The following is a 12,517-nucleotide window of genomic DNA, read 5'->3' as shown; positions in this document are numbered from 1 at the left end:
CACTAGATAATGTGTGACAATTTTTATATGTGATGTCCTACTAATTGAATGGGTAGGAAATTGTATACTATAATAAGGTAGGGAAAATGGAAGACATTTTTTATATCGTTTAATTGACATAATAAGATGCAAATGAGAAAAGAATCATTCTATCAATAATTGGTTGTCTTAAGGCTAACAAGTAAGCTAAATCCATATTCATTAAAAGAGATGGGTTAAGCCCACAAGGGAGTCACCTCTAAAGGTAACCTAATTGTTGTGATTGAAGATTCCATTAAGAAGGTTCAATGGATTGAAATAATCTAAACTACATGACTTGTAAATAGCATTGACTTTGAGGAGAGAAGCTCTTTCTCATCCCTAGATGATAGTGTTACCAATATGATGTTAGGCAGAGATTTGCCTGAAATAAGCCCAAGGCAGAAAGTGTTGCAAGGATGTATATGTCACATGTACTCTCACCTAAATGAGAGTTATTATAAAGCCATAACTATGAGAGTGAGCTATTCCCCAGTAACTTTCAGGAGAATTAAGATACCAACAATCCACTTAGAACCAAGTTTTATATTAATATTATGTGTTTGACATGTCAAAGTTTTGTTCGAGAACTTGACTTGAAAGCATGTAACAAAATCTACCCTTTAACTTTGCAACACAAAGAAGATGGATAATAGTGGAAACTAAGACTACAAAATTAAACTACATAAGGGCATTATCCTTGGCATCAAATTTCCAATCATTAGTGACCTTCACTTATTTGTTTTTCCAACCCTTGTTGCATTTGAGAAGGTCAAGGATTAGTAAGCTTGACGTCTCTAATAGAGAAAGAAAGTACATACTCTCTTTCTTCATCTTCTTTAAGATGTAAAGGAATAAATTGTCGCCCAAGCCGAGGTCTAGGTTATGTGGTTAATAACTAGGGAATGATGAAAAAGTCAGATAACATTAGGATGGATTTGGCAACGGTGAAGTTGAAAGAAATGAAGGAAAGAATGGTAAATGAAGGCTAGCTTAAAAATGAGAATGATGCAACGTAATCTTGTTATTGTATCCTTTTTACCTTAGTGACGGATGGAAATATCCTTTGAAGACGATGAAGAAACCAAAGTCGACACATTCACATGTCATTCTTGGAGAGAATTTTTTTATATCTATAAGAAATCCATAAAATATCACTAGAATTCTTTTGACCAAAAAAATGAAGAGAATGAATGTCCACTTTCCCCAAAGGATGTGGGATAATCAAAACCCACCCTTCTCATCGGCCCATAAGAGGTGCTTACAAACATTAGGGACTTCTAATTATTGTAATGGAAAAATAAGATAAAAATCGACATGCTAATTTGTTTGATGATGGAATAACTAACTCACTTTCAGCTATCATATTGCTTGGATAACATATGATACCATCCCTCATTTCATTTTACATGTAATAAATCACCTTATCTCATTTTACATCTAATAAACCAATCATATTAGAGTTATATAGCATCTCATCATGTTAATCATATCTTATATCATTTTTTATAAGCAAACCAATCATATTATAAAGTTATTTAATATCTTGTCATATAATTAGATTAGAGAATACATTAAAACTTTATCATAATACATTAAATTTAGGGTCCAATAATATCTCAATTCCCAATTCCTACTTCAAATTTTTTAGGGCAAAGAATTCAGGAAATATTTTAGATGTCTCCCTTCATGGTTCCTCTATGGGTACAGTAGGTATTTCTTCAATTTTAGATAATTTAGATCAATATTTTTATAACCGGATCGATCATTGAACCAAAAAAGTTACCTAAAATTATAGAAATACCTAGTGTACCCATAGAGGAAACCATGGAGGGAGACCTATAAAATATGTTACCGATAAAATAAAAAGTATTAATATTTGCTTCTTTGTATGTGAAAATGAAAATAAAATATGGAATATGGAATATGGAATATGAAAATGAAAATAAAATAATACAATATGGAAATGAAAATAAAATATGGAATATGGAAATTAAAATAATAAAATATGAAAATAAAATAAATATATATATAAATTCTAAATTCTAAAACTCTAAACTAAATAATAAACTCACAAAAATGGATTTCACCTCCTTGTCAACGACGGCAACCAGTAGCGGCACCGTGGGCATTGGAGATGGGCAGCTAGCTCGGGGGAGGGGGAAGGGAAGGCTTTTATACTGGCATCAAAACGATGTCGTTTTGATAGGGGTTAAAAAATTGAAAAAGTTGAACCAATCAATTTGGAGAGAGCCAACCGGTTCATCCAATTCGCCAGTTCGACTGCTGGTTCGCCCAGTCCAAGTCCGATGCCGATCCAACCCTTGGCCAACTCAACTAACCAGACCAAACCAAAACTATGACCAGCCAGTCCAGTTTAGTTTTTAAAACTAAGGTTTAGATATATCATTTTACCATCAAATTAACCCACTAAAAGGCAACACTGGTGGCAAAAGAACTAACGGGAAGGGGAACGACAATGAAACCACTTTTTGATCATCTCCTGTAGTGTGGGTTTCTGGTAAAACAGGAAATGAAACCTATTCTCAAGTTCAATATAATATCAGACCTCCCAGTCTCATCCATTGTGCCAGCATGTTTATTGAACCTAAATTCCTGCTTTTCAATTGTCATAAAAATGATTGAAGAAAAAAAAGAGATACAAGGGTAACCCTGGATGCATGCATCAGCTGCATAGGCAGGAAACCCCGATTAGGATCATCTTTCTAACACTATCGAAATCAACTCTTAATCAACCAGATACAAAGGAGTGAAGTACCAAAATTGACATTTAAAAAAAAAAGAAAAAGCACAAAAAGGAACATCCTCTCATTCTTGAGATGCCCCATTAGTTGTTGCATCCATAGGTTCAGCTTCTGCTGACTCTTCAGGTTTATCCCCCTTCTTACCTGCAATATACATGAGAATTAAGGTTACAATACTTCAGAGTAACTAATAGGGGCAGATATGGAATATTCAAGGTAGATTAAGTGTTGCTTGATGAATTTCTTGATCTACAAAGAACAGATGTTCTCTTTCTTTTTTTGGCTCATTTTTTACAATTTACCTTTCTTCTTCTTCCCACCACCTTTCTTCTTTGTCTTCGTGCCCAAGGCTAACCAGGCCTTGATTTCTGGGTCATCTGTCGTCTTTGTTGGCTGCAGTTCCTGCAGTGAATGAGATGTAATCCGATCTGATCCATTTGGCATTAGCAGGACAGTGAATTTGATGTGAGCAACATAGTCACCTGCATAGCCAACCCAAGTTTCAGCTTTAAAATTACAGATATAGAGAATATCCAAAAAGATAATTGTGTGCACTGGATGTGGATCCCATTGAGGTTCTCCCAAAAGAACAAAGCTTGTTAAGAGGGTTTCTTACCAGGCTTTTCATGAAGAACAGGGTATGGTTGTAAAAGATCATGATTCACACATTCCACTAGACCCAGCCGAGCCCGCTTCTCTTCCAAAGCCCTATCGTGAAGGAAACCCAAGTGTTACTACAGGGCAAGGGGCAAAAGATCACCAAGAGAACCAATATTCTGAAAGAAATCAACCTTGCTGAAAATGGCATGATGGGAAACTTTTGGCTAATCTCACTGAAAATGAATCTAGAAGCTTTCATCTTCAAATGATAGCTCTTGTCGACAGCTCTTTTGTAAATAGTTGTCTGCTTCTCATCAAGTAGCCTTGGCTGCAATTTGATTCCAGAAATTTTGAGCACAAAAAGTAAGATGTGGTTAATAAGAATAATATTTGGGTTAAAATCAGACCCATAATTACCTTCCCATCACCTGTGCTTGTGACTATATCTACTGCATAAACTTCATTCTCCTCAAACTCTGCATCCTCAACTCTGGTCTCTGGACTGGGAACACTCAGTACAACTTTGTTCCCATCTATCACAAACTGCTTTAGCTGGTGGCTGAGTACACCTTCGACAATTTTGCAGTCATAGGCAGCAGCAACCTTCTGAATTGCTTCTGTTACATCCTTATTCTGCCATTATAAAGAGAGACTGCAACTCAGCTTTTTACCAATCAAATGAACAGGGCACATAAAAACAACACCAACAATAATAATAAAGATTAACCACAATAACATAAAAAAGAGAACATGGAAAATAAAAAGGAATATATATATATTAAAGGTATATAACTGAATAATAGTTTTTTTTTATCCAATTCAACCAGAACATGGAAAATATTGATTATGACATACTATGTAACAAAATCATGATTTATGGTTCACTGGAAATTTGATTTAATCACCATTCATGAAACATACAAGTAGGATAAGCTCCTAACTAAGAGATATATGTGAAGGTTTAGGCAACGAGGAATATGCAGATATCGTACAGCATTCAGTGTGTAGAACAATCTGTTTCCAGTAATTATTTATGCACCTTGCTCCAAATTCATGTTGTCAGTGTATCATAAAACCCTCACCTGGATATCGCTCTGTATCCTCTGAGAAGTATCATCTTTTAGAGCACTATTTCTTATTTTTATGTTTTTTTTTTTTGGGTGGGGCCCGAAGTCCATGGGAATACCGACTTCACTCGACATTAAATCTTTTTGGAAATTCAATCACTTCTATATGCAAGGGAGATAAGTACATGCTACATACCACAATTCAGGGCCGATTAATTGTCCATCATTGCATTACTGAATCTACACCCACAGGACTCGAAGAATCCATACGCATAGAAAAACAAGAACTTGATAAAAATAAAAAATAAATGATCCTCTATCAGTGTAACTATGACTTCTTAAGGCTTCATTGGAGATTAATCCATAGCCCATGCCATTTTTCATCACATATAGATCATGTTCACCAAATAAAAAAACTTCTCGGGAAATATAAAGAAATCAACAAGGACAGTATCATATCAGTGCTCTTACCAGACACCACAAATTCACATGCAGTTGGAAGTAGAATTTTTTTCCAAAAGGAGGAAGAAAGAGAAGAGGGGGGAAGCCAACAGAAAGAAGGAAAGAAACAGACATGAAACTCTATCAGTGTAACTATGACTACAAAAGGCTTCATTGGATGAAATCCATAGCCAATAACAGCTATCATCATGTAGAGATCATGATACCAAACAAACAATCTCAAACCAAAGTTACATGAACTTGCAAAATTCAAAGAATAACTTAAAGCAGGCATAAAACTGCCTCAAATCAGGAAAGCAACTCATTAATTTAGAATAGACTTAAATGGTAAAATATTCTTAAGAAAGGAACAAGCACCATGAAAAAAGCTTTATGTAGTGGCATTTCCAAATTAATGTGGAGCAAGGCTCCAACAACCTCATTCAGCAATCACTGAATAACAAAAAATATGTTTGGCCTATAAAAGTTGGAGGTAACAACCAAGGAGATGGATTGACCAAAATGAAACCATGTATGGCCAAAAGAGAATATAGGCAACAGGGAAAAGAGGAAATCAACAAGAAACTAATCACCTCGGCAAAGTTGCCTTCAAGTTGTCATGCAAAATACAAGATTCAAAGACACTATTTCACACTGATGACTTCAAATTGAATCACTTCAACAATGTACTGTTTTTGAAAAAGATGTTCGGCTTATATGAGACAGCAGGTAATAACCACAGGGAATAGATCAACCCCAAGGAACCCAAGCATGGCCAAACATAATATAGGCAACAGGGAAAAGAGGTAATCAAGAATCAATTAATCACCTCGGCAAAGTTGCCTTCCAAAATGAAACCATGTGTGGCGAAAAGAGAATATAGGCAACAGGGAAAAGAGGAAATCAACAAGAAACTAATCACCTTGGCAAAGTTGCCTTCAAGTTCTTATTCAAGATACAAGATTCTGAGATACCATTTCACACTGATGACTTCAAAATGAATCACTTCAACAATGTACTGTTTATGAAAAAGATGTTCGGCCTATATGGGACAGCAGGTAATAACCACATGGAATAGATCAACCCAAGTGAAACCAAGTATGGCCAAACATAATATAGGCAACAGGGAAAAGAGGTAATCAAGAATCAATTAATCACCTCGGCAAAGTTGCCTTCCAAAATGAAACCATGTGTGGCGAAAAGAGAATATAGGCAACAGGGAAAAGAGGAAATCAACAAGCAACTAATCACCTTGGCAAAGTTGCCTTCAAGTTCTTATTCAAGATACAAGATTCTGAGATACCATTTCACATCAATGACTTCAAAATGAATGACTTCAACAATGTACTGTTTATGAAAAAGATGTTCGGCCTATATGAGACAGCAGGTAATAACCACATAGAATAGATCAACCCAAGTGAAACCAAGTATGGCCAAACATAATATAGGCAACAGGGAAAAGAGGTAATCAAGAATCAATTAATCACCTCGGCAAAGTTGCCTTTCAAAATGAAACCATGTGTGGCGAAAAGAGAATATAGGCAACAGGTAAAAGAGGAAATCAACAAGCAACTAATCACCTTGGCAAAGTTGCCTTCAAGTTCTTATTCAAGATACAAGATTCTGAGATACCATTTCACACTGATGACTTCAAAATGAATCACTTCAACAATGTACTGTTTATGAAAAAGATGTTCGGCCTATATGGGACAGCAGGTAATAACCACATGGAATAGATCAACCCAAGTGAAACCAAGTATGGCCAAACATAATATAGGCAACAGGGAAAAGAGGTAATCAAGAATCAATTAATCACCTCGGCAAAGTTGCCTTCCAAAATGAAACCATGTGTGACGAAAAGAGAATATAGGCAACAGGAAAAAGAGGAAATCAACAAGCAACTAATCACCTTGGCAAAGTTGCCTTCAAGTTCTTATTCAAGATACAAGATTCTGAGATACCATTTCACATCAATGACTTCAAAATGAATCACTTCAACAATGTACTGTTTATGAAAAATATGTTCGGCCTATATGGGACAGCAGGTAATAACCACATGGAATAGATCAACCCAAGTGAAACCAAGTATGGCCAAACATAATATAGGCAACAGGGAAAAGAGGTAATCAAGAATCAATTAATCACCTCGGCAAAGTTGCCTTCCAAAATGAAACCATGTGTAGCGAAAAGAGAATATAGGCAACAGGGAAGAGAGGAAATCAACAAGCAACTAATCACCTTGGCAAAGTTGCCTTCAAGTTCTTATTCAAGATACAAGATTCTGAGATACCATTTCACATCAATGACTTCAAAATGAATCACTTCAACAATGTACTGTTCATGAAAAAGATGTTCGGCCTATATGGGACAGCAGGTAATAACCACATGGAATAGATCAACCCAAGTGAAACCAAGTATGGCCAAACATAATATAGGCAACAGGGAAAAGAGGTAATCAACAGTCAATTGATCACCTCGGCAAAGTTGCCATAAACTTTTAAGCAAGATACACAACTCAAAGATTTTATGTCCACTAAAAACATCAAAATGCATCCACTGTGAAAGATTCTAACAGCAAAAATCAAGACAATTGACCCATATGAGGCAATAGATTAGAACCATATGAAATAGATCAACCTGAATGACCCCATACATGGTCAAGCACAATGCAAGCAATAGGGAAAAGAGGAAATCAACAAGTAATTCACACCTCAGCACAGTTGCCTTCAAGTTCTTATGCAAGATACACGATTCAAATATGATGTCATATGGGAAACACTTCCATTGCCCCCATTGAAAAAAAAAATTGAGATAGGCACTACAAAAAGCAATCAAACCAGAATCTATATTTCAAGGTTTTTGTTGCTGACCACCAATATTACTTCAATCTGAAAATGACAATGATATACTCTCATCATGCGACCATATAGCTTTAGACAGCAGAAAAACCAAAAAGGGGATTCATTTAGTCAATCCCAAGTAGTTGGCATATGGTCTTGCTGAGTGGAGTAGAACTTGGCATTTTCCTATCAGAGTAACTATGACAAAAAGCTTCATCTGGATTGTCATCCATAGCTTATTGTAATTATTCATCATTTAGGAAAAGTAAAAAGGAATCCAGGTCATAATTGGAAAAAATAATTTCTATAGTCGACCAAAATAAAAACTTAGGCATTAAAACAGAAGACAACACACTTAACATAGAAGGATAACTACCAAATAACAAACTCATTCATGATAAGAAGTTCAAGAAAGTACTGTGACTTCCCCCACCAAAAAACTAAATATAATATTAAAAAATAAATAAAAATACAGGACTTAAAAAGTAATAGGCAAATAATGTTAGTATGATACTCTAGAGAGCCTTGCAACTGTCATAAAACATCCCATAAGCAAGGGTCCATAACCATGATTTGATAGCTTCACTTGGAACATTCTCCATCTCTATAGCTTTCTAACTTCATTATTTAGTAACAATGTCCTTAGCTATAATATCAATATAGAATAACCAAAACTAAATTCATTTAATAAACTCGGAGAAGGAATATGATGATTTTCAATATGCATACAATGATACACTTCACGAGCATCATTTTTATGGCAATGAACGCTACACGTTTAATGACAATACAATGATACTAATCAATTTTTGTCATATCATTACTTGTATGGGCACAGATAGCATACTTTAGAAGAAGTGCACATGAGTTCTTCATTTCATGGCAATATGACAAAACCAACCAACTTTTGTCATATATTTTTACTCATATGCACACAGATAGTATACTTCACAATGCCTTGTACATAGCTAGTGTCTAATCCCCTCACACATAAACATACAATTTCACATTTTGACATTTGATTTGAATCTTAAGGTAATTATCCAAATAACATCAAAAAAACGATTCTTTATTCAACTTCTACTTCTCTAGCTAGGTTCTAAATCATCATAAGTTGTTTCCTAGTTTTAGAACACATGCTGCAGTATTTTAAACAATATACCAGATAACTTATATCAAAGAAATTATTAAAATACAAAACACCACCTTCACTCAAAGTACCTAAAATTAACATAGGACCAGGAAGGGCACAGAAAAGTAAACATCAGACACAAAAACAAACAAGCATTGTCAATTACTTTTACCTTTTCAGTTTTTCTCATTACTTTTTCTTATTCTGCAGTAAATAATACTTGGCATACATCAACCCAATTCAACATTGACAAAAAAACACCTACTAAATGGATCCACACATCTCAGGAACAAAAATATAAGTTCAAGATATTCAACGGAATTACCTTTCTTCCCGGCCTTACAAGCCTCAGAGCAACTTCAGCAGCAGTATTTGCTGCTGCAAGAACATCAGCTGCTCTACCCGTCACTGGCCCTCCCTGAAGAACATGAGTGTGCGCAACTACTGCAATGAACCCATCTATGTGGCAACCCAAATCACTACATTTAAATAAAAACTCATCAATAAAAGCCTGTCATACTGCTTGGTTTCAACTTTTATAACCATAAACATAGATAACCCATACTAAAAAGAAATAGCTTTAACAGTGCTTACATTTTTAACATATCACCATCTTCCAACACTGTCTCGTCACTGGCAAGGGGAGAAAAATGACAGACAGTGTTGTTAACAGAAATGCAAGTTGGAAAGGCAACACCCCTCTCGATCTTCTTCTTAACGTTCTTGTACATATTGCCAGTTTGCCTGCATACATAAACAACAAAACCTATAAATTATAACAATATGATAAAGCTTTTTTCTTTGCAAAAATCAACCCAACAAAACACAAGAAATCTAAATAAAATACATCGCCATACTCAAATATTGAACATATTATGCCTATCAAAAAAATATTCAACATAATATAATGTCTATGTTAAAAAAAGAAGGCTCACTCTCTAATGAATGAATCGCCTTTCTCGCAGATGTCAACAATCTTTGCCTTTGGCTTGCATTCCGACAAGACTAACTGCAAAGCCTCTGCAAAATTTTTCATTTATTCGCACTTATCAAACGGGTCATAACCAAATACATAACCCCCGTCCCTAACAGGAAAACAAAACTCTGTTTGGTTGCGAGAAAATGCAATGAATGGATTAAAAAATAATCGAACTGAAACATCACTGAACTGAAACCAATATAGCCACTTAGCTTAACCTTACGGTATAAAGAGCATAAAATTTTAAATTTTAAAACTTTTTCCTGCCATCCTTTCTCCATTTTCCCATCAAACAAACAGCCAGTAAATAAACCCAAACCAACGAAACCCCACCAAAAAAAAAAATCGCAACATATATATGCATATCAGAAAAAACAAATATATATATACGAAGAAAGAAAGTAACTGTTAGCAATCTCAGCAGCGCTCTTGTATTTGGTGACGACTTCAGGAGAAGTGAGATCCAACTCCTTCTCCTCTCTTTCGTCATCCGACATCGTTTCGAGGCTCTGAAAAAATCCCAATAGAAAAAAAAAAAAAAAAAAAAAAAAAAAATCAAACAAACGCATATCAATTCCAAAACGCAGCGTATTGGAGGACAGAAGTGAAGTTAATTGACAAGAAAACACAACTCACTGAGAAGACGAACAGCTAGGGTTCAGAAGAGACGGAAAAGATGCGATTGTCTTTGGGGAGGGGGTGGTGGCTCAGTTGAGCTAGGGTTTGTGGCGACAGGGCAGTGGGTGCTTATATAGGATTTTCGACGACTCAGTATTTATTTGTAGGGTTTTACCCTTACATTTCCGTTTTTTTTTTTAATTTCCATTTTATTATGTAAATAAAATTTAGGGCAAACCGGCAAAGGTGGAAAAGCGTATGCTGTGTTCAGCAGTACTTTCACGCACGCTGGTAGTGTTGTACGCTGATGAATCGATGAGGCTTTCTGGGGTAAAAAAGTATTTTCCTTTTTTTACTATTTTATTTTTATATAATAAATAAATTATTTTTAGATGAATTCAGGACTTAAATTTTGATATTTTATTAGGGTTAATACTATGAATTAAATAAAAAATGGGATTTGTTTGATATAGTAGTTAGTAAATAAAAATGGTTTGTAATTTGCTTGTAAAAATTATGTGTAAAAATATTTTAAAAAATTGATCATTTTAGCAAACTGATTTCCGTATCTTTTAAGAAAAAAATTCAAAATCATGTCAATATGAAATTAAAAAATAATATGTTTATTATTTTTATTTTATAAAACATGTGTTTAATTGATTAAAAGTATTTTGGTTTTTCCATAGAAAAAGGAAAGTATTTTGTTTTTTTTTCTTTAATAAAACTTTTTCAAGTAAAGCCACGTTCTTAATTTTATAAATATCTATATAATATTATTAAATTATATATATATAATGTTGTAAAAATTGGATGGAAATTATTTGCTTGGATATAATTCTTTTTTAAAAATAAAAATTTTTATATGAAAAATATAGACTTATCTTATTTATTTAAAAATTACTTTCAAAAAATTAAGATATAATGTAATAATTTCTTTTAATATTTCAATTTTAAAAATTATTACTTTTTAAAGCTTGAGAAAGTATATTCAAATATAATGGTTAATAAATTAATTCTCAAAGGCATGATATAAAATATTAATTAAATCATATTTCCTTTTTATGCTCGAAATTGGAGAGAGGGAAAGAGAAAGATTTTGACTTACTAATTTAAAAAAAATTTAAAAAATAAATTTCAATTTTATAAATTAATTTTATTTTCATCCATTTAAAAATATTTTACATTTTTTCTTTATTCAAATAATTATTTTTTTGAAATACCCTTTTAATTACTAATATTAATAAAATTATCAAAAAAAATAATTTACAAATAAATATATTATAAATTTTCTAGAATCCTCAATTGATAAATAAAATATTTCTAATTTTATATTTAATAATGATTTTATATCATGCGTTATATAAATCCACTTATTTTATAATCCTTTTCTAATAAAATTAAATAAAAATTTTGTTAGTTCATCAACAATAATATAATAAAAATTAAAAATTAAAACTAAAACTAAAATACTTAAAATTTAAATATGATTAAAGCCAAAAAACTTACAAATTAATACAATTAAAACCAAAAAACTTAAAAAATTTTAAAATAAAATATTGTCTCCCATTGCATTTCTAATTCTTTCTCAATATCTATATTTTCTACTAGTGTGCTTAGTGAATGAAAGTTAGTATTTTATTTTTAGATTTAAAGATTTTTTTAAAAAAATTTTAATTGTATTTTTAATTTTTAAATTTTCTTATTTTATTAATCTCAAATTAGTAAAAAAAAAAATTGTCAATTAGTGTTATTAATTCGATAAGTAAAAATGTAATTTTAGGAAATAATTATTCAACTTATGAAAAAATGCATATATTTTAAAATATTTTTAAATTAATGAAAATAAAACTAATTTAAAAAAATTGGAATTCTTTTTTTATATATTTTAAAATTAGTGAGTCAAAACTCACTTTTCCTTGTAAGAAACAAATTTTATTTTGGTTGTTTAGAGTTTCATATTCAACATCGCATGAATCAAATTAAGATTAAAGTGGAAACAAATAAAACCAAAATAAATAAATAAATAAATAAACATAATAAAGAACCTTTGATTATAT

The 12,517-nt window shown here is 32.7% G+C and overlaps 1 protein-coding gene across 2 annotated transcripts; it reads right to left on the bottom strand.

Annotated features, from left to right (window-relative positions):
• Positions 1-2,594: 2,594 nt before the first annotated feature.
• LOC117920765 (ERBB-3 BINDING PROTEIN 1) lies at positions 2,595-10,588 on the bottom strand. 2 transcript variants are annotated; one of them, XM_034838376.1, is made up of 10 exons: positions 10,479-10,588; positions 10,249-10,351; positions 9,799-9,883; positions 9,458-9,607; positions 9,189-9,342; positions 3,801-4,016; positions 3,575-3,711; positions 3,400-3,491; positions 3,086-3,265; positions 2,595-2,927 (listed from the first exon to the last, which is right to left on the bottom strand). In XM_034838376.1, the coding sequence occupies exons 2-10, from the start codon at positions 10,337-10,339 to the stop codon at positions 2,848-2,850; spliced, it is 1,185 nt and encodes a 394-aa protein (XP_034694267.1). In that variant the 5' UTR covers positions 10,340-10,351; positions 10,479-10,588; the 3' UTR covers positions 2,595-2,847. The 2 variants fall into 2 exon arrangements, with proteins under 2 accessions (XP_034694267.1, XP_034694268.1); XM_034838377.1 differs by having other exon boundaries at positions 10,492-10,510.
• Between the last annotated feature and the right edge of the window lie 1,929 nt (positions 10,589-12,517).

The sequence above is a fragment of the Vitis riparia genome, chromosome 8 (assembly GCF_004353265.1).
Source record: "Vitis riparia cultivar Riparia Gloire de Montpellier isolate 1030 chromosome 8, EGFV_Vit.rip_1.0, whole genome shotgun sequence".
Taxonomy (NCBI): domain Eukaryota; kingdom Viridiplantae; phylum Streptophyta; class Magnoliopsida; order Vitales; family Vitaceae; genus Vitis; species Vitis riparia.
Note: the sequence above shows the minus strand (reverse complement) of the source record. Positions and strands in the feature narration are given on the sequence as shown.

What these genes read in the sequence shown, in the direction of transcription:
- LOC117920765 (XM_034838376.1), bottom strand. Translation starts at nt 10,339, where the DNA reads ATGTCGGATGACGAAAGAGAGGAGAAGGAGTTGGATCTCACTTCTCCT. An exon ending in GGCGATTCATTCATTAGAGA is followed by an intron (nt 9,608 to 9,798) that starts GTGAGCCTTCTT and finishes TTATGTATGCAG; the next exon opens with GCAAACTGGCAATATGTACA. An exon ending in CAAGCACAGGTGATGGGAAG is followed by an intron (nt 3,712 to 3,800) that starts GTAATTATGGGT and finishes ATCAAATTGCAG; the next exon opens with CCAAGGCTACTTGATGAGAA.